Source organism: Tyto alba, unplaced genomic scaffold, assembly GCF_018691265.1.
Source record: "Tyto alba isolate M040663 unplaced genomic scaffold, T.alba_DEE_v4.0 Super-Scaffold_5, whole genome shotgun sequence".
Lineage (NCBI taxonomy): Eukaryota > Metazoa > Chordata > Aves > Strigiformes > Tytonidae > Tyto > Tyto alba.
Genome location: NW_024881326.1, coordinates 4,821,334 through 4,847,568, shown reverse-complemented (window position 1 = coordinate 4,847,568; position 26,235 = coordinate 4,821,334). Strand labels below are relative to the sequence as shown.

Sequence of the window (26,235 nt, the reverse complement as noted above, 5' to 3'; positions counted from 1 at the left end):
GAGCATGCAAACGTAGGAAACAAGAAAATAAAAGTCAGATTTATTGGCTTCTTACTGTGTCAAGATTAAGAAAATGGTAGTAGTGGTGAAGATATGTAGAATTTAGACTTCCTATGACATTAGCTGGATACTTGGTTTAGTTACACTGACTAGAGCAGTGGTGAAAGCTTTCTGAAGGATCAGGTGGTGGGGAAGTGAAAGGCATGGACAAGAATCATTCAAGTTGAAGAAACTGTGTACTCCTGTCATCCAAGTATGTTGGTCATAATGTTTTGTGGGAATTTTTTAAAGTGACAAAACTTATCATCTTAACTTGCAAGTAACAAGGCAGTTGAATAGATTCATAATTCTAAAACAATGAGAAAGCATGTGTTGTGTCAGTGGAAGTAATTTGTAATCTCTACTTCACAGATACAGTTTATGTAGAGCCGCCAAAGCAGCAAGATGCGAGAACAACCAAATACTGGTAAAAAAAAAAAAAAAGACTGATTTTCAATCTTTCCACGATGTATTCCTGAACAGGGCAACTGTTTCTTCCCTGTATAATACAATATTATTTTGAATTGCAATGCTTTAGAGATTCTTGTTTATAACAGTCACTGCAGTGTGAAGTCATGTTTGTTCACTGATTTTTCTTAAACTGCTCAGCAGAAAACTGTATTTTCTTGAGGTTGACTGAGAAGGTGCAGGCGGGGTTATCATCTTCAAAGCTGAGAAGAAGGGTTACGTGATTGCTCTACAGCCTTATTCATCAATGGATTACCTTAGGAACTTAACTGAGGATGTCAAAGTTATTTATTTTCTCCATAAATTATGTGGCTGTTGTAACCAAGACACAACACAAATGAAGTTGAGCAATAAAATTTTTATATGCTCTAATAAATACTCTGATAGAGCAATGCTTGCATTATCATAAGGCCAATATTGTGTGAAATCAGACAGCTTTTTCACATTAGAATAGCTTAGAGTAATTTGCAAACTTTATAATGTGAGTTTGAAATGCTGTGAATCAACAAGATATATACATATTACACACACACACACACACATATATATATATATAATAAAAATAATAAATTGCTCCATCGGTATGTCAGTGTTACATGGCTAGTTGAAAGAGCCAGGCTCTGATAGGGGCTGGAAGTCTGTTACGGAGCAGGGGAAAGCAGTATGTTACAGAACAGCAAGTGCAGCCTCCAACAGATGACAGTAGCCGCACTTCCATCGAGTGTTGTCTCTGCAGATGGCGTCTTTCACAGCTCGAGGAAGAGCAGCTTTGGGAGCCAGTAAATGTAGGTATCCCCAGCAGCAGCGTATGGGAGCAATTTGAAAAACATTGTTGCTAACTGCGAAAGAGGCAAGAGATCCAAATTTTTTTTTTTTTTAAAGTCCATTGGGTCAAAAGAAGCAAACTGCAATAGTGCTGACACTTGTGAACTGGCAACTATATTGAAATTATCCAGCTGTAGAGAATAGCTTGTGCTGCTTTTTTGAAATAAGAACCTAGTTGTAAACCATATAAAAGTAATTATTTTTAAATGTGTAAATATGTGCAAACTTTTAGATAATCTTTTCTTTAATGCTACAGTAATCTTCTCTGTAGTAATTTCAAGGTAAAAATGCTATGTTAAGGAATCCAGGCTCTTTTTGAGAGGAAAATCTTTTAAATCTACTAATTTGAGGTACGCTATTCATGATGTGTCAGTGTACAGACCTCTGGCACATCTTTTGTACCTAACAATATTCCTCCAGAACTGAAATTGGCTAAGAAAATGCCTTACCTTGTATTTTTCAATGTCTGATAAAAAATGATAGCATTAAAAAAAAAAAAAAAAATTAATAACAAGTAAATGGGGGCAACCTTTCTTCCAGAAGTTTTGTGGCAGAATACAGTGAGAAGCTTTCCTGTAAAATGACTTCTACTAATAATTAATATTAAAGCTGAATTTTTGAAAAATTATTATTTTCTATTGTTACAATAAATAGATCTCCAGAGTAGCACGTCTTTTTATCTTTTGGGGAGTCTGTAATTGCAGAAATATCTCTGACTCTCACTATAAATGCAAATAGGCCTGAGAATCTTGTCAAACTGTCTTGTAGAGAACTTCTAAAATACAGCACTTTCTTCATAGTGGGAACAAGCCTTCTCTTTTCTGTCCAAAGAGTGCAAAAGTAGTATTTCTTAACCCTTTGGAAATATTTTTTGCCAAATGAAATGACTAAAAAGAAACAAAAAAACAACCCCTAACCCTTGGAATCTGTAACCACTAACTTCCCGGGAAATGTAACCTTGCTGAAATTTAAAACTCAGATTTTCTGAATGTGTATTGATTTTTAAATTGCTATATACTAGTCCAAATTCTTTTAACGTTCAAGTTTGAATTACAAAGGGCTTCAAGCTTTAATCCACCTTTACTGGGTTGAACAATTGTACAATTTTAAGCCAATGAGTTTTTCAGTGCCTATAGTTACCCTCCACATGATGAGGGAATAGATGCCATTTAGAATGGGTCATTGTGTTGAGGGGACTGTTTATTTCAGAAATAGTGAATTCCATTGATTTATTCAGCATTGAAAAGTCTTGAGTTTAAATTAGATCAGTAGGTGTAGTAATAAATGTCTGGGCATTAATGGAAGAGCTGAGGGTGCTCCAAGCAGGCAGTTTCTTGCACTGGAAGCTGTTAGGTCTCTTTCTCATACTGAGTTGTACAAGTAATAATCCATTATTTTATTAAAATATGCAAATAAATGCCTGACAAACAGTATATATTTGTTATAAATTTATTGCAGAGCATTCTGAATATCTGGAATGTACTTCACTCTGAAATGGTTTTAGTACTAGGTACAGTTTGCACTACTTCTGATTTGCTCGGGATTTTTTAATGGCTCTTTGGTATGCTTTCTTGTAGCAAAGCTGTCTGATACCAATTTATTTAGTATTAAAAAAGGCGAAACAGCCACCAAGTAAATCCTAAAAACTTTATAAGCTACCTTCTTTTTAGTCTTGTTCAGAATGTTTGATACATGAAAACATGGCTTTCAGATTTATCCTTGTGAAGAAAAGACTGCTTTACACTTCTCTCTGCACAAAAGTGCACAGGACTGCTTTTTGCCAACCTCTTCCTTGTGCACGTATTGGAACGCATAAAATGGCAGAGTACTGTGTTTTAAATACCGTAGCTCATACATTAGAAGTAAAAACCAAGGACTTGGGATGATGTCAGGCTTTTATGGCTCAGAACTTGTTCTCCAAAAAAACACTTTGAAGACAAAAGTTGCTCTCGAGGGTGACTGTAATAGCCTGCAAGAGTTGCAAATATTAGTTGTGATGAGTAAAACACTGAAGTGAGATGTATATAAATGTGACTTTCCCTTTTGTTCCTTCCAACTTGTTTGATCAGAATCCTGTTCTGAGTACTTCAGAAAGCAGATGACTAAGAAGTCACTCCATGTTTGTCTGAACAAGGAGGAAGACTTGAAGTATGTCATGCGCTTTGCATTATTGTACTTTAGTGGGTCATTCAAGCCTAACTGTTGGGACTTCATGCTGCTACAGGGAGGCTCTCTTTCATGGGGTATACCATAAGATAACTTCTGGGGGAATTTGGAAAGGTTGATTGTATTAGGCCTGTGGGACTTGAAAGTGTACCTCTTTTTAAATAACTGGGGTTTTCTAATGTTCTCTAGATATAGTTTTGACTTTGCCTCCAAGAAGTTTTATTGATATTTTTTTTTAATATTGGACATGTACTAGAGGAATCTCAGTTCTGTGCACATAGTGGTGGAATACCTGTAGGTAAAAATAACAAAAGGACTTTTGTTTAAAAAAACACACACGCACACACACAAAAAAACAACAACAAAAAGACTTCTGACTACAAGATTGAATACAGGGTGTATCCCCATCTGGTTTTTTTTTTTTTTGACATGTGGCAGGGAGGGTGGGGTTACAAATAGAATAGTACGCACTGTGGATCGGTGCTTAATTTGTACATAAAAAGGAAAACTTCGTTTTGGGTAGTTTGTATTGTAAGGACAACATCTAAAGGCACTGTGTATCAGTCATTTATTTCCATTTAAAAGATTATATTTTTGAGCAATGGAAACTGTACATGTTATCATTTATACATTACTGATAGCTAGGAATATAGAAAACCTGTTGCTATTACTCTGAAGATGTATCTGACTTATTGATATATACATCACTGCATCACTACTTTATGCAGATTCTCATGCTCATTTATTTAAAGAGATTGTAGTAACTGGTAGAGTTACAACAGGAATTGTAACATCAAATCTTTCAGTATCTCAAATGTGTATCCTTGTGATTAATCCTTTACCAAATGTTTGGCTGGAATTTCATTTTGGAGAAATGACAAAATAGGTGCTGGAACAGATTTCCCTCACCCCAACCCACGCTTTATTTATTTAATAGGTTTTGTTTTGTATGTTATGTTTTCCCCATAACAGGTTTGTGCCTTTTATTGGATATTTATTTAAAAGGAGCTACTATAATTTAGGTTAAGAGGCTTTTTTTCAGATGTATTCTTGTACAGCTCTTCCTTTACATGAGTTCCTTCATTTTATAAGAATACAGAATGTGTGGAAAATATACTAGCCACAAACTGGAAAAAAAATTTTGAGGGTTTATGTTCTAGGAATTAATAATTTTTTAAAAAGAAGCCTAAGCACAAGATTGGCTGTGTTGATATTTTAATTGTGGAACTTCACACTTTGTTAATACACAAACTGTTTGTTTTTTAAAAACTGCTCATATCCAATTATTTGATGAAACAAGTTTTGGAAAAAAATAAACTTTGGCACATGCAAGGTCTGTGTGTATGTGATCATTATTCCGTGTGTTCTCAGGCTTAAGCCTTTCTATAATACAAATGGCAACAGCTGAATTAGAATGCTTGACTGGTTTGTTACTCTTCTGCATTTACACTTGATCTGGTATTATGCCTTATTCAAATTATTAGTGTAGCTTAACTGCATCAGCTGACAAGTCTTCCTTTGATCCAGTTTTCCTTTGGGAAGTAGGGGCTGGTTTTTCCTGTGCAGGGTACTTGGGTTTGATTGAGTGGGTGGTGGGGAGGGGAAGGGACAAAGCTCTTTGTATCATAGGGGGCTGGGGTGGGTTCTCTTGGGGCTTGTCTCACTGCATCCACGTGAGAAATAGGCCTTAACTAACACAAAGTTAAATAAAATCACATGATTTTGCACCCGGAAGCGTGAGGGCTGTTCTCATAGGATACATGTTACCATGTCAAAAATCTCAAGATGTGAACAGCATGAAAATGTTGAAGTGGGGGGTGTTCAGTGCTTGTAGCTGCTCATGGGCCTTCTGATGCCGGGGGGTGGGCATGCACACACACGGTTTGCAGAGGTGTTTTAGGTCTGGTTTGGATTAATTCCCCAACCAGTCCCCGATTCAGCACCCTGCTCAGGGCCTGGGAAAGACATGCTAATACGTTCTACCTTTGCAGATGTTTCTTACTCAACTAGGAGCCTCAACACCTGATGTTTTTAGTAGCTGCTTTTTTTCTTCCATCTAGCTCTAGCGATCTGATTTCAGGGAGGAGTTTGAACTATTTAATAGCTCATCCTTGCTCTGTCCGCGCCAGCTTTATGCTCCCTCTGGCTCATGGAGCAGGAGGGGCTGAGGTGAGGTTGTGTGTCTGCCAGGGCTGCGGGGAGCTGGCCCCGCCCCTCCCGCACAGGCACCACAGCCTGAGGCCGTGGGCTGGTAGAAATTTAAACGTATAAATACGGGGCGAGCTTTATTTCTGATCCTTTAGAAACGCTGATTGTAAATTATCAGATTAAAAACTCTCGCCTCGGCCCGCGGTGCCGCTCTCCGGCGCGGCTGGAGCGCTGAGGGCCGGGCCCCGCCCCCTGCCACAGCCCGCCAATGGGAGCCTCTTGGGGGCAGCCATCGCCCCGCCCACCCCGCTGGTCCCCGCTCACGCGTCATGGCGTGCCTCAAAGCCTGACAGCCAATGGACGGCGTCGCGCTTGGCGCTGACGTGATGACGCACCGCTCCGGCGTCCCGGCGAAGGCCGCGCACGCACTGTCCCGTTCCCCAAGATGGCGGCGGCCACCAGCAGCGAGACGGGGTGCGGCGAGGTGGCGGCGGGCGAGAAGCGCGGCCCCCTGGGCATCCCCGAGGCGGTCTTCGTGGTGAGAGGCGGCTCCGCGCCGCGGCGGGGGGCCGGGGGGCGGGGAAAAAGGGGGAAGAGCTGCGCTTTGGCAGCCGGGCCCGTCCCCGGTGAGACGGCACCGGCGCCGCGGCCTGGCGGGCGGCGCCTGAGGGAGCGCGGGCGGCGGGGCGGCCCCTCCCGGCCCGCCCCGCTGGGCTGCGGGGGCTGAGCGGCAGCTGCCGGCCCGGCCCCGCCGAGGTGAGGGAGCTGAGACGCGCCCCGGCCCGGCCCCGCCGCTCCCCGGGGCCGCCCGCGCCCAGCGCCTCGGGTTCGTCCCGCCCAGCCCGGCCCGGCCCTGCCCGCGCTCTCGGCCTGAGACCGCCCCGTACCGGAACGCTCCTCTCCCCACCCCCAAACCGGGCAGGGCGCTGTTCCCCGGAAAGCGGGGGGTGCCTTAGTCCTGAGGATTGCCACGGGGTGAGTTGCTTTGTTTAGAGTCTGGCTTGGCGTTATTAAGCATTAATACACTTTACAGGAAACTCAGATCCCCGTTTTAAGCATTATCATTTTATTTCACTGGCCAACCCACGTGCCAGTGAGGAGCATGTTATGATTGAACCCTTCTCTCATACATACTAAGCTGTGGTCCCATACAGTGGCTCCTGCACGGAGCACAGCGTTGCCGCTTCTGTTTCATCTCAGCGCCTTACAGCACCCCTAGCACCTTGTCCTGCATCTTCCTCTCATAATCTAGTTCTTGACTTGAGCAGAATCCCTCAGCAGAAGTGGCTGTGGTGTCCAGCCAGGTTTCCTGATTTCTCTAAACCCAACAAACGTGTATCTTTTGTAAAACAGGCAGAACTTGTTTATCCAACTTCAAAAAGTGATTTACCAAGCATTTAATAATTCTGTTGACTGGTCGAAAAGAAGAATTCATTGACTTACACAGTGACAAAATGTGAAAATTATCTGTTATTCACTTTTTGCTATAAGCTAGCTCTCAGTGTCCTGTCTTGATTGCTGCTTTATTTTGTTTGATCAATAAGCACTGATCACGCTGGCTCTACCTGACTGCCTTGGTGTCATCTTGAAACCCTTGGATGTCTGCCCCGAATGCAATGTTTATCATGCTGCTTTAATACAGAGATTTTCTTGGACATTGAAAATGCATTATTTCTCAGATCTATCTCGGTATCTTTACCAGAGTTGTTTGGACTGATCAGGTATGACTGCTCTTATAGAAATAAATTGATTTGACTTAAATTTTGGTATTTCTAGGTGTAGTGCTTGTATTGCTTAACATGTCTTGGTAGGACGTAGGTCCTGAACAAACAGGTGCAGTAAGCTTGCTTTCAGTGCATCCAGATCCTACTTTTTCTTTAAGGTTCTTTAACAGTTACTGGGGTCTGGCAAATCTTACTGGGATGTAAAACCACTGCTGCCTGCGGTGAACTTCCTTCCATCCCCGTAGGGGTGACTAACATCCACCCAAGTGAAAGGAAAGGGCCATGGCTGCAGCTGCCCTATGTGACCTCGGTCATCATGACAGAGGAGAACTTCTGGTCTGTGTTGACTCTTCAGTGGCCACCCTGGCAGGGCGCGGGAGATAACCAGCCTCAGCAAACACCCAGGGCGTCTGCCATGTCCCTCGAGTTGGTGCTGGTAGCTGTGGATGAAGTTCATGGTCGGTTCCACACTGTTCCGTTTTGATACCTGCATCTGAAGTATCTCACGCGCTGTACCATGCGACCTGGGAGAGTTCGGGGGGTTGTGGCTTACTCCTGTCCTGTTCTTCATAACCATATGTCTGGATCTAAAACCCACTGAAGTTTCCTAATTCTTAGTTTTGAGAGGTGCTCTGGTCAAACACAGATGTGTCTGTAGAAAAGCTTCTTAATGATGATCTTAGAGTGCTCAGATATAGATGTTCAGATAGACTTTTTTATTCAAAATAAGCATACGCTAAGAAGTTTTTAATGGTATTCTGCTCCAGAAAGTGAAAATACTAGTGTCTTGAGGCTGTTTTTTATTACAGGCTTTTTCTTCAGAAAATAAATTTCTGTTTCAAGAACCTTGCATACTCTTATGATGATAAAGGCTTCCTGATCACTTGCTTGACGTTCCCCCTCCCTCACTTGCTACATGGACAGTCTTACTTTGAATCTTGTCTTCAGAAATGTTTTCTTTAAATGTCTTGATTCAGTAAAGGCTCTCCAACAGTTTATGGCAGACACCTTTTCTTAGGCTTTGATCTGTGGATTCTTGTGCCTCTCCAGGCTTCAGGTGGCATTAAGCACTAACTCAAGGTTTCACTGGAGTTTAAAAACCACTGCAGATAGAACTTTCAACAGTTTTCTTTTGAGCTGTTGTCCAGATGTTTCCAAATAAAATGCCTTCCTTATTCTGCCTGCCTTAGCACACATGTGAGTGGGAGGCCAGGGGATGCAAAGCTGACAATGTGTCTCTTACTGTGTTCTCTGTATATACCCATAGGCGATCATCACTCTCCACAGAAGCAGAGCGAGTGCCTGCAGCTCTGTATTTGTGTCATCACTTGAAAGATAAACATAAGGCCGCATGGGAGCGTGCTATCCTGCTCTATTTCAGGGCTTTTCCAGAGTTCGTGTGGCTTGACTTGAAGTTTGCAAAGACCGTGTTGCCTTTACAGTACACAACAGTGGTGTTTGGACAGTGAATTTTCTTCCTAGAAAGATAGAGATGAGTTTTGGCAGTTCCTTGCAGAACCTGTAAGGTAATTCTGCAGTTAAGATGCTGCGTGACACCCCAGGAAACAGGGAGCCTGATAGCTCTGGCACCCAGCTCTGCTGCAGAGCTGTTCTCTTCAATCTCAGAGAAGTGACTGTGTCTCAGCCTTGTGGTTGGGTGAGATGGGCCAAAAGCCCAACCAGCAGGACTTGGAAGTTGCAGTTGGAAAACCTGAGTGGTAAATCTGAGCCCACCATGGGCTGGGGCATTATGTAGTGGGAGGAGATCGCCAGTGTACAGGGGGCCTGGATTCACTTCTCAGCATCTTTGTTTCAGGAGGACTTGGGTTCTCTCTTGTCTGTCGGTACAAACAGGCATTAGCTGAGGCAGAGGTGGGGTGCTCAGCAGTGTGTGGGGTGAGTTATTGCCTGCCAGCTTTTTCCTTTGTGTCTTGGGTGATTTACATGGACAGAATAGCTTCCACAAGAGGGAGTTTCATTTCAGAACATCCTCAGGCCTCGCTTCTGCAACACTTGCCTGAATCTAATCCTTGGGGTTTTTTGTAAAAGCTTCTCTACAGGCTTCAGCAGGAGGCAGGAATGCTGCTGCTTCTGTTGTTGCTGAGGTAGCTTAAGGCATTCCTCGGGCAGTTAGTCTGAAATGCGGTCTCTTGGGTCCTGTTGTACCACCTACATCATGCTGCCTGCTGAAATCTGATGTGGAGTTCATATTTCTGCCACAGATTTCCTTAATGATAAGGAAGGCGGGTGACTTCGTGCCAGGTTCAGTAATTTCACAATAAGTTTTTTTTACTCCAAGAAAGTTTAGGAGTCCTAATGAGGGGAACCAACGATATGTCTGATATTACTTTAGTAATGTGTTACAGTCTTTTTCTGATGTGAAACTACTGGAATGGAAACACCTAGTTAAAAAGGCGAAGCTGAAGAGGCCTGTGATAGGTTTCCATCAGGTGTTACAGAATTACTGCAGTGGATGAGCGTGGTCGTCATGGATTTTACACAGGTACATGTTGTCAAGGTCAGAAGCATGTGGTTGATCTCCGGCCTGATGTGCCTTTCAGGAGGCTGAGAGCATTGCCCACAGGCAGATGACCTGCTCCTGGGAGGCTGAAGGAGGCACTCGCAGAGGTCAGCATCCTTGCCTGCTCAGGCCTGTCTTCTCTGGCTGCTTCTCCAGTCGATGGTAGGACTGGCAGGAATTGTTCTCTGCAGGTTTCCATGGCTTCCTGCTGACTATAGGAGCTTTTGAAGACAAGCTGTTTACTACCATAGAGCCTGCCTGAGCAGATACCACAGTTTTCCCCCCTTTGTCTCCTTCCCTGCCACACCATGCTTGGTCAGGCCGTGCTTTTCCTTCATCAGTCTTATCCTAAGTAGTTCGTAATCTGATTAGCCGCAGAGAAGCATTATCCCAGCTTTGCAGGTTGGAAACCAAAGTTTAGCTGGGGTCTGAGGGTATCCATCCCTGTTAGATGTCGTTGGACATCGGCCAGGACTGAAAGCACCACTGAGAGGTACCAGCAAATACGGTTACGAAACAATCCTTGCACCTATTCTGTAGTTCCCTACCAAAAAAAATGGGGGAGGGGGAAGTGAAAAGGTGACTAAGAAAGCGGGTGAAATGATTTTGTACTTCACTCCAGAAAAAAACCCGAAGTTTGTGAACATATAAAAACCCCTCTAGACTTAGCTGCAGTAAGATGACAGCATGACTGTATCTAGGATTTCTGTAAAACTCTTCTAACATTGAGGGTTTCTTTCTCCCCTTAAAGGAAGATGTAGATTCTTTTATGAAACAGCCTGGAAATGAGACAGCAGATGTAGTTCTTAAGAAGTTGGATGAGCAGTATCAGAAGTATAAATTTTTGGAACTTAATCTTGCTCAAAAGAAAAGGAGGTAAGTCATAATTTTTGCAGAAATGGGAAATGTTTAGCACAGTTTTGTTTTTTAAAAAAATAAGTCTAGTTTTTTTTAATATCCCAAGAAGTAAAAAGTTGATGTGAGGAGAGCTAATATTTGCAGTACTTCCAGGAAAGCCCAGCTTTTTTTCTTTCCTCTTCCTGAGAATTACACGCAAAAGAATTTACAGTATTGCTGAATTGGTTGTTGGTCTTTAAGGCCAAAAAGTACGGCTGTAGTCTCTTAATTTTGTCAGCCTAGTGTAAATAAGAATATGTTTTTGTCAGATGACTACTGTAACTTTTGGTTTAGTGATCTCATCTCTCTTCAGTCTTGACCTGAAACTAGGCAAGATGCAAATTTTAGAAGCTAAAATCAAATCTTCGGGTAATAATTTATGTAGATTACATTTATTTCATGGACAAATAACCCTCCTAATTGCCACCTGGAGGCCTGCCCTGGCAGTCACTGCTGCAGCGCAGGGCGGCCTGGGGGGACCCCAGGGTCTCTGCTGGGCTGCTGCAAGGGCTGTCGAGGAGCGGGGTGCCCTGAGCTCTGGAGAGAGCTTTCATTTTAACCGTGCCAAGTCTTGTAGCTCTAAACTGTTGGAATAGTTTGTGGACCTCAGCAGAAACACACTTGTTTTACCTGCAGTGGTTTTCATCCGTATTTCTGCTGAGGTTTCCCTCTCCTCCAGGGAGATCAGAAATATGCAAAAATACACCGTTTTAGCAAACAGATATCTGTTACTGTCAATATGTGCTTGTTCCAGTTTGAAAGCTGTATCTATTGCTCTGCTTCAGAAAACCGGTGACCTCAGTACGCCACGGGGCAGGTGCAGCTGTGGCGGAGGTGCCTCTACATGCCGTATCTTTCAAATCTGCTTTTGTAAGCCTGGAAAGCTGTTAGAGTTTCGAGTTTTAAAATGGAGGTTGGATTGTGTAATAAAACTGATCACTTGTGTAGGAAACTTTGTGTCTCTGTAAAATAATAAATTATGACTGTTGTTAATTCACAGGCTAAAAAGTCAGATTCCTGAAATTAAACAGACATTAGAAATTTTAAAACACATGCAGAAGAAAAAGGTAAACTATTTTGAATATCTAATGAGTATGAGAAAAGCTAACTACGTTTCCACCCTAACAGAACACATTGCAAGAAATGTTTTGGAGAGCACACTTAATATGCCTTTATAAATAACAGAATTGTTTTTAAAGGTATGTAGTACTTTTTGAAAGCTAGTTCAAAAAATGTTAATGTTTGTAATGCGAACTTCACTTTTATTACTGTATAGGTTGCAGCTAAGCTTTGACTTCATCTCAGTTTTGTATAGAGATCTCTATATTGGTTTTAAATATATCTTTTTAAAATGCTTTATTCTTGGAGCTCTAACTGTAATGTTGAAGTTAAATCACATAGAGTTCCACCAAAGTTAATACCGTATCAGTGGCGAAAAAGCAGAAAAGTGTGCTCTTTGCTGTAAGTTTTATGTCTTTGACGTAAGTTTCCAGTGAAAATAGCAATTTTAAGTTTTATCATTTGTCTTAAGGATTCCACAAATCCAATGGAAACCAGATTTTTATTGGCAGATAATCTCTACTGCAAAGCTTCAGTTCCTCCTACAGATAAAGTTTGTTTGTGGTTGGGGGTAAGTAAAATGGAACTTTCTCTGAAACTGTTTAAATAACTTATAAAAGGCTTATAAAAGACAGTGTTCGCTGCTGTCTCATCTGTACTTGTGGTGGCTGGGGGCATAATTCTGTTAATGTGTGCGTAGTGGAGCTGTGTCCTGTCAGCAGGGCAAAGCTCACAAGACAATTTCAATGGGTTAGTGAAGGTTTCATGTTCGATTTTACGTGGGCCTGAACAGCAAGACTTCAGAGAATTGTAATTTTGCTGGATTTCTCTTTCCAAAAGCATATTCATGAATGTTTTCCTTATCGCTTCTATCACTTTGTTGTTAAATTACCATCCAGCATTGCCTGGGATGGGAATGTGCCCGGCAAAATAACTTAGATTGGCAAGTAGCTTCCTATCTTCTCTACATCATTTGTACTTAGCATCTTGCTTTCCCTTTTCATGCACAGTTTTAGGGAAAGATGGGATTATTGTTACTCACAGATACCTGCCAGCATTTAGAGTGGAATTTATGGTAAAGACTGGTGGGATCAGAGCTCAAAACCGTATTTCTAAGTACTTAGGCGATATCAGGATGGGATATTTTGTATTAGAGCCTTCCTTGTATGTGGAGATAACCTGCTACTGTTTATTTTGAGACTTCTAAATTTGGGATGTTCCCAAATCTCTGTGGTGGCTGCCAGACAAAACAGCTTGGTTAGGACAGAAACATCGTTGGCAGCATCCGGATTGATGGGACAGTTACTCCCAACCTCTCCCACTTCTTTTCTACAGTAAAAAGAGAAGATTCGTCTGATACCTGTTGCCTTTAGGAGACTGTCTTCAGAATTTACAAACTCTGAATTTCATGAGCATCCCAGGTTTATTTTGTAACAGAATATGAGAGGTAGTTCATCCTACTGATGGTTCATACAGAAAAGCTATAATGAAATGCCACAAGCAATTTATTATATTCAGGTGTTCTTGGCCTTCTGCCTTTATCCTCCTTGTTGCTTACAGTCGGCATGGTGGGCTCTGTGTATTGCTGTTTTGGGGGAAACTATGTCTTCCAGTTATTTTAAAAGAAGAATGGCTTCTCTCACTCTTGCAGCAGCTCTGTGTAGCGTTCCCTGGGATCTCGCCTAGTTAGTATGTGGCTCTGCTCAGTGCACAGTTCTTGAATGGGGCAAAGCTTCACTGGTGCATCTTCACTTGATACTGCTCTTTTATCTCTTCATGTGGTAGCTTCTTACTGAAATAAAGATTTGTAGATTAAAAACCACCACAGTGTAGGGTAGGACTTTTATACATGTTGTATCTTGAAATACCTGTAATACTTCTGGTTAAGGACAGATGCCATTAGGCTGTTTGTCAGTGTTCCACACCAAGATCCTAAGGTTAAACTTGAATGCAACAAAAATTGTTTCTAGAGTTGTGTGGTGCTTGAAAGGTGCTGCTGAGAAATGTGAAGTCTCTCTCTTTTCAAATACAGTGGAGGTACCGATACCTGAAAGGCTGAATGCAGTCCACAGGGAGAGAAATCCCTTGTTGCTTAGCTATAGGAAGAGAACTTTTTTTTAAGTCACTAGAGGGATTTATTCCTCAGTTACTGAAGTGGTGGAGGCCTCAAGTGGATTCTGGCATTGCTCGTCCTGAATCTCGTTATCTGGGTCTGTCAGGACAGGCTTTTGTTAATGTGATAACTTATAAACAACAGCCTGAAACAAGCCTGCTATGGCTTATTCCTTACAACGCAAGAGTAAAAGCTTCTATCATTCTTTCTTTTTTTAGGCCAATGTGATGCTTGAATATGATATTGATGAAGCTCAGGCTCTGTTAGAGAAGAATTTGTCAACAGCCACAAGAAACCTCGATCTTCTAGAGGAAGACCTGGATTTTCTTAGAGATCAGTTCACCACTACAGAAGTCAGTATCCTTTTTTTTTTTTTTTTTTTTATTTTCATTTGCAGGGGAAGCAGTGTATGTGAAAGCTAACACACAGGTAATTACCAGTTTCCTGACATGTCTTTATTTTAGGCTGGCTGCCCTTAAAATTCTGCCCCGCTCCAGGAGGGTAACCTTTTGTAGCAGTGAAAGGAGATGCTGTTTCCAGTGCAGAGCTGAGGGTTGGTGTGTTGATGTAGCGAAGGTTGTGTTTGTGCTTGGGTCTGGGTGACACCCCCTGCCCTGGTTGCAAACCTGGCCTGGGAGCGGGTTGCAGCTGTGGGTTGGTGCCGGGGTGGCCGTTCCAAAGCTCTCTGCAGCGTACGAATATTGTTCTTTCGGGCTGTTGCTGATGGTGCCCGATGCAGCTGCCGGTACGGTGTTCTCCAAGCAACACAACCCTGCTGCAGCAAGCTTGGTGCTAGCTTGGGCACTGCTTAACTATATTTTATTTCTCTATACTATCATGAACCACTTTCAGAGTGTGTTTGGGGGTTTTTTTAGTACTTTCTACTTAAAAACTATTATTTTAATGATGAGGTTAGTCATCAACTGAAGCGTTAGATTTAGTAAACAAAGGCACAACTACTTGTTTTTTCCAATTGATACTTAACCTGTCTTAGTGCTGCAGGAGGTTATGGGTGCCTGAAATAGGCAAATACAGCTGCTATGGGCAGGTTTGACTGAAATCAGGAGAGTAGCTGTAGGTAAAACTGAAAGTCTGTTTCTCTGTAATATCTTTTTGGAGGTTTTTAAGTGATATAAATGCTGCAGTTATTAACAGTTACTAGTATTCCTGGATGTTAAGGCTTTGCATCAAGTCAGCTCTTTCATTAAATGGTTTCTATACTGACTGTTACAATAAGTGTGATTAACTGTATAACCTGCTTTTTTCCTTTTTTTGTTGTTGTTTTGTTGTTGTTGTTTTTGTTTTGTTTTGTTTTGTTTTTCCTGAATGCATGAGCTATTTCCTTAATTCCACATCCTTAGATATGGCTAGAGTTTATAATTGGGATGTAAAGAGAAGAAACAAGCAAGACCCTTCCAAAAACAAAGCATAGTTTTGCCAATTTTAAATGTGGTTTCAATTTCCAAATATTTTTTATTTAAACACCCCCAAAGTTCATTCTTAAGGGACTGAGTTACTTTAAGCATTTCAGTAAATGGTAAAATATATAAAAACTAATGGTGAGCACCATTTTATTTATTTGTAAACTCGGAATTTGGTTTCATGCATGCTTCATGAAATTAATTATTTGAAAAGGCACCACACAGTCCAGCAAAGGACATAGTGTTTTGATCAGACCAGTCTGTCATAAATAAATTTCTACCTAAAAGCTTGTCTGAAAAGTTGAGGGGCACGTATGAAATGGAGTCTGACATTTTAGCAGGTTCAGGTAACGCAGGGGTTCACTTTTTCATCTCTGTGTACAGCTGATGAAGTTCAAGTCAGCGTGGGCTGGGAAGACATGCAGCTGTAATGTTCTAGGAAACAGAAAAAATACAGTGAAGTCTTTGATTTTGTTTCAGTCAGTTAATTGGCAGCATCAACCTGGATATCCACTTTGGATGAACTTGTTTTTAATAGTCATTGGTTAGTTAACTGCCTGTTACTGAACTCTCAGCACTTTACCTACAATAGTTTGTGACTTGTCTTCAGAGACGAGCGGTAAATGGAGGAAACAGCACAAGCTGTGTCGAGACTGCAGGTGATCTCACCCCATTCTTTTTCATACACGTGCACACGTTGCTTATTTTTGCAAATGCATTGAACGAGGACACCAAAATGCTGATAGCCTGTCAACAAGAAACCCCCTATTTACGATCCCTTAGACAAGATGTCCAGTTCCAGTGTCTTAACACTCTCGGCCTCCCAGGTGGTGAAACCTGTATTAGGTGGGGATGGTTTACTGAAGCACGACTCCTGGTGTTAACAGTTGGAATGTTTTTTTGGTTATGAAGCCTTGCAAGATTGTTGCCTTTTACCTCTGCAGTTCCTTTCTAAAATGAAATGCTCGGTGGTGATGTCAGTGGCTAATATTCACATTCTGTGACTGAGAATACAGGTTTCGCTGCGAAATAAATGCAAATGTTAACTGTTCAATCTTCATGTAAGAAACAATATACCTGTAAATTTTTTGTACTTTTATTTCATGATATTAAAATAGTAAAACTAAACAGTTGTGGCAAACACCTGTTTTTGTGCATCTTTCTTTGTGGGAGAAAGTCAGGAATCTGGTGTGTGGTCTGCAGTACCGCTTCCCTCCCTTAGCTGGGGGCAGCGGGGTGAAAAAATTCGGTTAAAGCAGCAGCCGTGCAAAGTGTAGCTGCCAAATCCTGGCTTGAATGAGAGTGTGAATCTGTGAACACAGGCACCTGCTGTGACAGCCCTGTGGCTGCGAAAGCGAGAGGGAGAGAGGTAAAGCGGGTACGGCCTCGCACCCTGGCACGAGAAGGGCGAGACCGTCTGCTGGTGTCTTTGGCTGGAGCAGAGGAAGGTCGAGGTCGGATGTTGCTTGCCCGAGCGGTGTCTGCCCCCGGCCACAGGAGGCTGACCGTGGGGCTGCTGGGGCTGCAGGCTGCTTCTCGCTGTTTTTTTAAGAGCATCAGCAATGACAGGCAAGGCAGCTGCAAACACGGCCCCCCCGGTTTCTCTTGCAATTTTCTCTTCCATTTGGATTAATGAGATCCCCACAGGCTGAATCGTGCTCCCCCCCTCCCTCGGGCTGGGCCTGAGGCAGAGCTTGCCTGCCTTTGTTGGGCACAATGAAACGACGAGTTAAGCATTTCTGCACGAGCAAAAATAAGAACTGTGTGCAACTGGCAGTGACCTCATGCTGTTCCGGGGGGGCCGGGGGGGAGGGCAGCCTTAGAGCTGGCACTGCTCAGTTGGTTCAGAAGGCTCCGGGGGGGGGGGGGGGCGGGATGGGAGATGGCTGTGGCCATCGGAACTTTTTTGGGGTGGGGTCTTGATTGTTTGATAGGAAATAAATAAAACCAAAACAACTTATAGACACGAACTCACGCTTCCCTAGGAGCGATCCTTGTCCAGCATGGCTCTGGCCTCAGCAGGTCCGACTGCAGGAGCTGTTTGAGCCTCCTGCGGGGCGGGGGGGGCTGCGTTGGGCTGCGACTGCAGGGAGCCGGGGTTGTGTCCGGGGGGGACTTTGGTTTGGTTTAAGACTGGCCACTGTTTCTACAGCTGCACTGGTTTTTCTCCGCTTGGCTGGTTCTGAGGCCATTAGCAGGGAGCCTCCAGAGAAGGTGGAGCGGCTGCTGCTGCGAAGAGTGGCTGTTTATTGCCGGGCCAGTCCATGTCAGACTTCCAGTTACAGCTGCGCTACGGAAGTGCTACAGGTAGTAGCTTACTGATAAAGACTGGGGAAGGGGATGAAAAAAAAAAAAAAAAAAAAAAAAAAGCCACCGAAGTTTCTTTACAAGTTTTGAATTTCACATTATCACATAGTAACCATTTTGCTAAATACAAGCATATTTTCAGTCACATACAGACAGCTAAATACAGCATTATTTTCACATGTCATTACAGAGCATAACAGAAAGCGAGGAAAGTGTATAGTAAGCTTTTATTCTGGAGGTTCTGAGCAATTTCAATCTAACATGCAGATTGTTTTTAACATGTGGCAGAGACCACAGAAAGTTAGCCTTTTTTTTTTCTTTTTGTTCTAGAGTAAAAGAGCTCCTGACCTTTATCCTGCGAAAGGTATCACCTGATTAAGTCCCTCTTGCACTAGAAGTCAAAGCATTAAAACCAGTTGTTAGAAAAGAATTCTTAGCATATCCTATAAGTTCTTCATCTTAGAAAAAAACATTCCAAATTTTGTACAGATGAATCTACATTTCCTATATTTTAGTAAGCTGTCTAGAAAATGCAAGGAATTAGAAAAAGATGTAGATAATGATGTCGCTATCATTTAATATAACCATTTATTACCTCTAAGTAGTTAAGACTGCATACCTTTTCTTCTGTACTGTTCCTCCTTAGAATTATGACACTTGTATTTTTAAACTGAAGACTGACTCTGAAGGCCTGAATGCACTTACTGGTTCAGGCTTTATGGAAATTCTCTCCGGGAGCAGTAAAAGGGAATGCCCAAACCCCATTAAATAAAATATTGGTTTTGTCATGAAAAGTGAGCCTTCCCTGCTGGCCAGGATCCTGCACATGGAATTACAGAATTTGACTACTGCCAGAACGCCGCTCGATCCACCTTCTAACTGCCGGTAAGGCAGCGCTCCCGCTCCGCCACCCTCGGCCAGGCGCCCCACGACACGCGCTGGGAAGGACCCTGAAAGCCCCAAGCGGTTGCTTGGCCGCCTTTCCCTGCGGAGAACGAAGGAACTGGCCCTTCCACACTCGGTCGTCCCTGCCTGTGTGAAAAGGGGACCAACAGACCCGGGCCGAGCAAACCTGGCGCTCTCCACCGGCGGCAGCCCACGAGCGCCCACGGCAGCCAAGCTCCTGTGGCGCTCGCTGCATCAATCTTCTCCAGCTTTGCTTACCTAGAAAGAGATTTTGTAAAGGGATTTTTTTTTTTTTTTAAATTTTTTTTTTTTTTTAAATTTCTCTTAGATCTTCAGGACACTCAACTCAACCACAAGTGAACCTGCCTGGAATTCCCTGGGCTTTAGCACAAACTTTTTGATCCATTTACAGCCCGTTCAAGAGCGATCGGGGGTTAGCAGTGACAAGCTGACTGAAAGGTGCTGGGCCACTGCCACCCGTCCCTTCCTCCAATTTGCTCCCAGTGGCCTCCCAGCAGGCACAATGCTGCTGCTCCCTGCAGAGCCCACGAACTGAAATTGTTCCCAAAACACTGAAAATAAAAATGTTACTTTTCAGGGCTTTGGTTGTTGGGTTGGGTTTGTTGGTCGGTTTATTTTTTTTCAGCTTTAACACACAGGTTAAACCACAGGGTTTTTTTTTTTTTCCTTCATACAGACCTGCCCACTTGCTGCAAACCATGAGAACAGGTTCAAAGGGAAAAACCAGTCTGAACTCAACAGCAAAGACCCACACTTTTATAGATGGGGCAGCTTAAAAAGCTGTAACAAGTATTTCATTCTTCTTTTCTTAGAGGCCTAAAATCAAACACCAGATGCTTCCTGTGGTTTTTACCTAATCCCTCCCTCCTGCCCATTAGCAGTTTGGTGTATAAAGCTTGCAAACGCGAGTAAAAAAGACGTCACTATAGTTTTATTTGTTTGCTTTTAATAGGCTGAACTTCCCTAGTTTGCTACAGGAGCACAGTTACCCTGCTGCACTTCAAAAGCTTAAGTTAAAACTTAGCGGAAGCAAAGCTTCTAAGTGGTGAATGGCATTCCCAGACAACATCCACCTACATAGAGCTTTTGGAACATGGCTACCATCCCGTGATGACCCACCTGAGATGGATCCTCTTTTGTCAAATTAAAACATGGAGGAAAACAAATTTTATTCTTGAGCTCATCTTGTGGCTTTCCTCTCCACCCACTTCTGTTGTGTGCTCCTCCTTCCCAGTGCTAGTTCTCCACAGATGCCAAGAAAGAAAATGACACTTTAACAGCAGAGAGTACTGATGGAAGCTGTTGGTTTCCATGCTATTTAACTTCTTTAAAAGTAAATCTCACCTTTTAGGATGTCTGATGCACCTGAGTTAAGCTTTTCAAGTTTTTTATTATTTTGTTGTTATTTTTTTTATTTTTATTTTCCCCTCTTTTCGACCTGGCTGGTGAGACACCCAGAAGGTCAGCACAGTGCCGTTAGTACGACAGAAATGTTGGTGTGTCCCACCTGGCTGCAACACCCCAGCCTTAAGTTATAACATATGAGGACATGGTTCTCTCTTTATGCTCTTGATCACTTAATTCTATTGGAAATCCCTGAACTCAGGGTACTTTCAAGGCAGTAAATGTGTAAAAATACATTGAATAATCACTGGAACAGGAGTTGTGACTTGGAATCCAGTTCAGCACAGCAAGAAAAGCACTATTTGGGGGGGGAGGGGGGAATAATTTAATTACCAATCAAATAACTACTGTTTTCCTCTTTAAATCCCACAGAGTATTCTTTGCTATTGAACTACGTTCAAGAACGTAAGAAAGAAAATTCAGGAGTGTGCATACCATGTCAATAAACTTCTCCTGTGGAGTTGGCCTTATGAGGAAACAGTATCTGTGCTGCCTTTACACCTTCCTGACAATAAACAGCTGACACAAACGAAGATGTCCTCTTTCCTTCTCTTTGGCTGCCCATTTGCCATACTACTATAGTATCCATACTGTGGCTTCACTACTCAGCATGGAGCTATGGATTTACTTAAAAGAGGACACGTAGTGTACCCTGGTGTGTGCCAGCCCATCCAGCTCTCTGTATACTCTCTCCTGTCTCATGCAGCCCCTCATTTCTGCTGCCTGTCTCCTCACAACATCTACATGCACCCTCACTCACTCTCCTGTAGGTTTGTAGCCCCCAGTTCTGAAAGGTTATTTGGAACAGAACATTTCTTTCCGGGGTCTGTTCTGGTGTCCAAAACAACGCGGGAGGCTGTTCACAACGGGAGTGTTGCTCTCCCTTCTGTCACACTGAGTTCACTTAGTAAAGTACGTTTGGTTAGTAGAGTTCATCACCACTTGCCTCACTAGAAGAGCTCAGCACAAGCATCGCCTATCTGATTTCACCACTTCTTCTGAAGAGTGCACTACGTTTGGGACAAACCCACTCTTTACCCCTTCCCATCCCTCCTGGATTGAAATGTCCCCCCTTTTAACAAGCTCGTATATATCTCGAGTCAGATCAGTGAAGGCCTTCTCCACGTTAATGGCATCCCGAGCTGAGGTCTCAATGTACTTCATACCATATGCAGCAGCCAGTTTCTCAGCCTCGTGCCTGGTGACTTGCCGCTGTGTGTCAAGGTCACACTTGTGACCTACCAAAACAAAGACGATCTGGTACGGCTGGACATGCACCTTGGTCTCCTCTAGCCACTCGTGGACGTTCTGGAAGGACCTGCGGTTTGTAATGTCAAAGAGGAGGAGTCCTCCAACCGAGTTCCTGTAGTAGGCTCTGGTGATGGACCTGGAAAGGAATGAGCCACAAAAGCGTAAGTTACAGCTGCTTGGGAAGAAGGGCAGAGTGAGTTTCGGGTGAGGTTTTGCTTGTTTGTTTGTGTCTTCTGATACTTTTTTTCTTAAGCTAAATGTAGCCCTTCTGAACTATGTCTTTGTTTAAGAAAGCAGCATTTCCACCACTATATGCCCTTTGCTGTTAGTCCAAAGAGTCCCAGGTCCCTGCCACGTAAGCTCTCAATGCCTTGTCTAACCCATTGGCTTAGATGCACTGTAACAAATCAAAGGATCTTTTTGAAACCAAACACTCACTCTCTGACAGATACGTAAAAGAAGGAGGCTACAGATTAGGAAGGCAGACCACAGGGTTGTAGCTCCCCTCCATACACCCAGGACCTTGGCATGGGGACATCCACCAAGCCCTACACTATCTCCTACTACACCACTAGGCAAAATGACGTTACAGCTGATGCAATAACAGGAGCAAACAGTCTGACCTCCCAAATAACAGCAAAATTCTACAACAGCTTCCTAGGGGAATCCGCATTACTGTTGGTCTTGTGCCTGCTAAACACTGATAGCATTAAATAGTACCAAAAAGACCACCAAGCTGTGGGCTGAGAAATGGAGCGCATCTTCCACGACTCTTCTGAGCAAGGGCAGACTTCAGGGTGGCCAGAGGCAGCACAGGAAATCAGCTAACACAGGGCAATGGGGCGAAACTGAGACCACGAGGCTACGGCTCAATCATACTACACGTGGAAATGCTAAGAAGCTGTAAAACTGGGGTGTTCTTGCAAAGTCATGGATTCGTTCTAAATCCAGAAGCAATGATCGATTTCAGTCCCTGGAGGAATTCACACTCAAGCCTGAACTTTCCTTGCTGCAAAAATGTAAGCACTGATGTATTTTTACCTTACGACAAGTTCTTTTTTGGACCTGCAGGACTGTTGTCAGGGGTTATTTGGTCCTGCAGTGTATCCAGCAAAACTGCCCCCAAGAAAGGATGAACTGGACTTTTCAAGGATTGTTTTATCAACAGACACGCAGCGATGCATGAAAATCCACAGCCAAAACTGAAAAGCCAGAAGAGACGGCAAAAAGATAGTTGGCTGCGTTTGGATAATTTCTCCTCTCCCAGTTGTCTGACTGTGGGGCAACAGTAGCTCTGCACATTTGGCACCGAGGGAACTGGATCTGTCTTTTGCTATCTAGCCAGCTGCAAACAGATATTGGCACTTTGAATTCACCCCCACACAGGCATTTCTGCTCCTCCCCTGTGTTCTGTGCCATCAGCCCCGGCTTCTCCTGCCAACATCAACAATGCCTCAGGTACTTCTGAAAGACATGACAGGATCCAAGCTGAACGCTGCTTTGAGGAAAAACTAGGTGAAGGTCTCAGTGCCTTTTCTTAAAGCCTTTTTTTCACAGACTGTTTTCCTTACCAACGGGCAGGAAGCAAACTATATGGCCTTCACTCTGCACATCAATCCCCAATTCCCTTCCAGGACTCCCACCTCCCCTTCTCGCGCCAAGCTCCTACATGCTCATGCAGAGGATCACAAGGATTTGCACCTATTTTGGCCAAGTTTTATCATAAATGTATTGCCTCTGTCTGGGAACTCTCCCCTGCTCTGTACCCTTGGCAGGGACTCTTGTACCCAGGGTCCGTGCCTGTTTGTTTGAGCTTTTTCCTCTCGGCTGAGGAAGAGCTGCTGGCTGGAAGGAAACAGCTCTGCTGTAGGTGCTGGTACTCAGTTCCAGGGAGTGAGGGCTCCACATGCTTTTGCTTTTGTTAGCATTACACAACATCACATTTCAGACAAGGAAATCAACAGTATCTGAGCAACCAGAGACAGGCAAAACTTGCCGGATCCGGGAAGAATTGGACCCTGCTCTTCTGCAGCTCCAAAGCAGCCTCAGCACTGCCCCAGGCAGCACGTTTTGGGGCGTGAGCTGGCAAAACAGAAGGGCACATGCTTAACTGTAATTTAAGTCTTGACTGCACAGAAATTGCTTCTCATTTATGGAGAGTGGAAGAGCTCACAACAGGGGTCAGGAAGAGCAGAAAGGTGGCACAGCTGCATCCCAAAGAATGCCAGCAAGGTGTCTTCAAAATAACTACAGTGGTTTCTTCCTTGTAGGGTAGCTGTTAAACTATGCAAAGCAGGAAATGCTCAAATCAGAGAAGTCTGTCAAAAAGCAGAGCTCATTCTTACAAATTTCCTTCTTAAGAAATTCCCTGTGCTATGACAAAAAAGTTCAAGGGCTCTGGAGAGCACCTGCACCATTGTGCTTCTTTCCTATGCCCACAAAGTCTGAGAGGCTTCAGCTTATTCCAGTAATAACTCCGTCTCACCTTTTGCCAAGCAAAATTGCTAGTAGACGGAGCCCAAGAGCCGCTGCCTTTATGGGGCACAATTTGTCACAGGGCTAATGGTGATATGAAAGGGATAAATGCAAAACAGACTTTTTGCCTGTTTTTTTCATACTTCAGAGTGCATCATAAAAGCACCTGCGTTTGCTCACTTCCCTCTAGCTTTTCACATTGGGAATTTAACTCCGCACTTTGGCAAGGGCATTTCAAAGCTGCACGATGTGTTTTTTTTCTTTTCTATGTCACTCACTGTTCCTGCCCCCCCTTGCACTCTTCCTGCCTTTGGATGCCACTGCCCATCGCAGCAGTGCAGCCTGCCCTTGTGCTGAAGGTCGCCTGCTCATCATGCTCACAACCCGAGCGCCGGGCCGGGTCAACCACCAGCACTAAGGGTAAGCAGCCTCCAGGGCCCCAAACTTCCTAATGCGTAAAAGAAAGGAAATTGAAGCCATCTGATGGCTTTTGCTCTTCACAGCAAAGGCAGATGCCGGGGATGGCGCCCAGGCGTGTTTTCTACAGACCTCAGCCCGAGATTCAAAGCTGGAAGCTGATGCAACTGCAAGATAAAGCACCTCCTCTCTCAGCAGAATAAAGCACCAACTCCTCGTGCCGAAAGGCTGCAAGGTAGCATAAGAAAAACCTGTCAGTGGATAAGGACCAACTACTGCACATCCTGGGCCAGATGCCAGCGCCACAGATGCGAAGGAAGGTGGTGAGGGGTGGGGGTAGGGGAGGTTTCATCTATTGAATGAAACCGAACCATTCCTCAGCCGAGTCATTACAGCACAGAAGTAGGAGCTACGTGAAGCTGCGCAGAGATGAGGGGGCAAGGGAAGTGCTCCTGGAGGCAGCAGGATGAAAGAGCGGACGAGGGTTAAAGATGGATGAAAAATATAAGCAAACAGGAGGCAGAGACCTGAGGGCACACTCACAGCCCTTCCAAATGAGCGCTGAGTGGCACGCGTCCTGTGACACAACCAGTCCCCTGTTCAGCTGGGGTGAGCCTGCTCCAACCACGACTGCTGTTTTTACCATACAGTGCTGTAAGAAACTCTTGTCACGGTTCCACACGCTGCCTTTATTTTTCCTCATCGTCTTTGTTACTATTGCTTAATGTCTCCAACGGCTTGTGCCCGTGCAAGCACCCGGCACGGCACTCTCCAGAAAGCACCTGCACAGCCACCGCCAAGGGTTTGTCCCGGCTTTTCCCTATCCTACGGACAGCCGAGCTCTGCAGAGCATCAAACCGCCTATTCCATTGCGTTTAGCGAGCCTAAACGTGCGCTCAGCTGTGAAACATCCTGGTTACTGCCTCTTTGCACCAACGGGGAGCAGGCGCGTTCCCTGCCGAGCTGCATCCTCTGATGCCGCGCAGGGCTGGTAAAAACACCCCCAAACCCCAGCGCTGCCTTGGGGCTCCGTCCCCCTCCCCGGCGGCTCCTCTACACCCCCGACCCTACACATCCTACACGTGGCCATTCGGGGCCGGACACAAATCCCAGGTATACAAGGCGGTACGATGATTCCCCGGCGCGTTTCGGGGCCAGCTAGGGGAAAAAAAAAAAAAAAAAAAAAAAAAAAAAAAAAAAAAAAGGGAGGGGGGGGAGGGTTGGGCAAAAGGTACAATTTGACTCTTCTCTGTCTCATTCGCCAAACGCCGCACCGGCGGTGCGAGCCCCCCCGCACAAGCCGGGGCCCGGCACACGAGGCCGCCGGCCCCGCAGCTCCCGGCCCCGCCGCAGCGCTCACCGGAACCGCTCCTGCCCGGCCGTGTCCCAGATCTGCAGCTTGATCCTCTTGCCCGGCTCGATCTCCACCAGCCTGGAGAAGAAATCCACGCCCACCGTGGGGTCGGAGATCTGGGCGAAGCGCCCTTCGGTGAAGCGGCGGATGAGGCAGGACTTGCCCACGGTGGAGTCGCCGATGACGATCAGGCGGAACTGGTACAGCCAGATGGCCTCCATGCTGCCGCCGCCCGCCTCAGCGCCCGCCCGCCGCCGCGCCGCCCATGCCCGGCCCGCGGGCCCGCGGGCGGCCGCCGCCGCAAGGCCGGGAGCTCGGCGCCCCGGGGACCGGCGGCGGCGGCGGGCCGGCCCCGCTGCGTGCGCCGCGGCCGCGCGGCTCAGGCGGGCCCCATGGCGGCCGGCGCAGGCCGGTGCCCGGCACCCCGCTGCCCCGTCACCGCCGGCGCATCCCGCCGAGAAACCCCGCCGCTTGCCCTCCCTTTTTCGCTCCTGGCCGCCGCCGAGGCGCTGCGCCGACCGCGGGCGCCGGCTGCCGCGGCCCCGGCTAAAGCACCCCCCGTCCCTCCGCAGCGCCGCGGCGGCCGTGCCCTGCGGTTGCAGCCCCCCCCCCCCCCGCCGGTGCCGGTGCAGCCGGTGCCGGGCTGCGGGATGGAGGCGCGGCCGAGCGCGGGGCGCGCCGTGATGCAATGGCGGCCGCGCTCTACCGCACTGCCGGGA

The 26,235-nt window shown here is 45.1% G+C and overlaps 3 protein-coding genes across 7 annotated transcripts in view; 2 read left to right on the top strand and 1 right to left on the bottom strand.

Annotated features, from left to right (window-relative positions):
* Positions 1-4,830, top strand: part of LOC104358185 (phosphatidylinositol-binding clathrin assembly protein) — a 33,395-nt gene extending 28,565 nt beyond the window's left edge. For all 4 annotated transcript variants that reach the window (XM_042807332.1, XM_032995977.2, XM_032995975.2 and 1 more), the window contains one exon: positions 412-4,830. In XM_042807332.1, coding sequence (XP_042663266.1) covers positions 412-426 — 15 coding nt within the window. In that variant the 3' untranslated portion in view covers positions 427-4,830. The remainder of the gene's footprint in view (positions 1-411) is intronic.
* A 1,201-nt stretch (positions 4,831-6,031) lies between these two features.
* VBP1 (VHL binding protein 1) lies at positions 6,032-16,509 on the top strand. Its single transcript, XM_042807336.1, has 6 exons — positions 6,032-6,184; positions 10,643-10,767; positions 11,789-11,855; positions 12,320-12,418; positions 14,179-14,317; positions 15,322-16,509. The coding sequence occupies exons 1-6, from the start codon at positions 6,092-6,094 to the stop codon at positions 15,390-15,392; spliced, it is 594 nt and encodes a 197-aa protein (XP_042663270.1). The 5' UTR covers positions 6,032-6,091; the 3' UTR covers positions 15,393-16,509.
* Positions 16,510-17,764: 1,255 nt separating this feature from the next.
* On the bottom strand, positions 17,765-25,829 carry RAB39B (RAB39B, member RAS oncogene family). 2 transcript variants are annotated; one of them, XM_042807333.1, is made up of 3 exons: positions 25,523-25,829; positions 21,186-21,406; positions 17,765-18,852 (listed from the first exon to the last, which is right to left on the bottom strand). In XM_042807333.1, exons 1-3 carry the CDS (start codon positions 25,735-25,737, stop codon positions 18,521-18,523), a joined length of 768 nt encoding a protein of 255 aa, XP_042663267.1. In that variant the 5' UTR covers positions 25,738-25,829; the 3' UTR covers positions 17,765-18,520. The 2 variants fall into 2 exon arrangements, with proteins under 2 accessions (XP_042663267.1, XP_042663269.1); XM_042807335.1 differs by having other exon boundaries at positions 18,852-21,406.
* Positions 25,830-26,235: the final 406 nt, after the last annotated feature.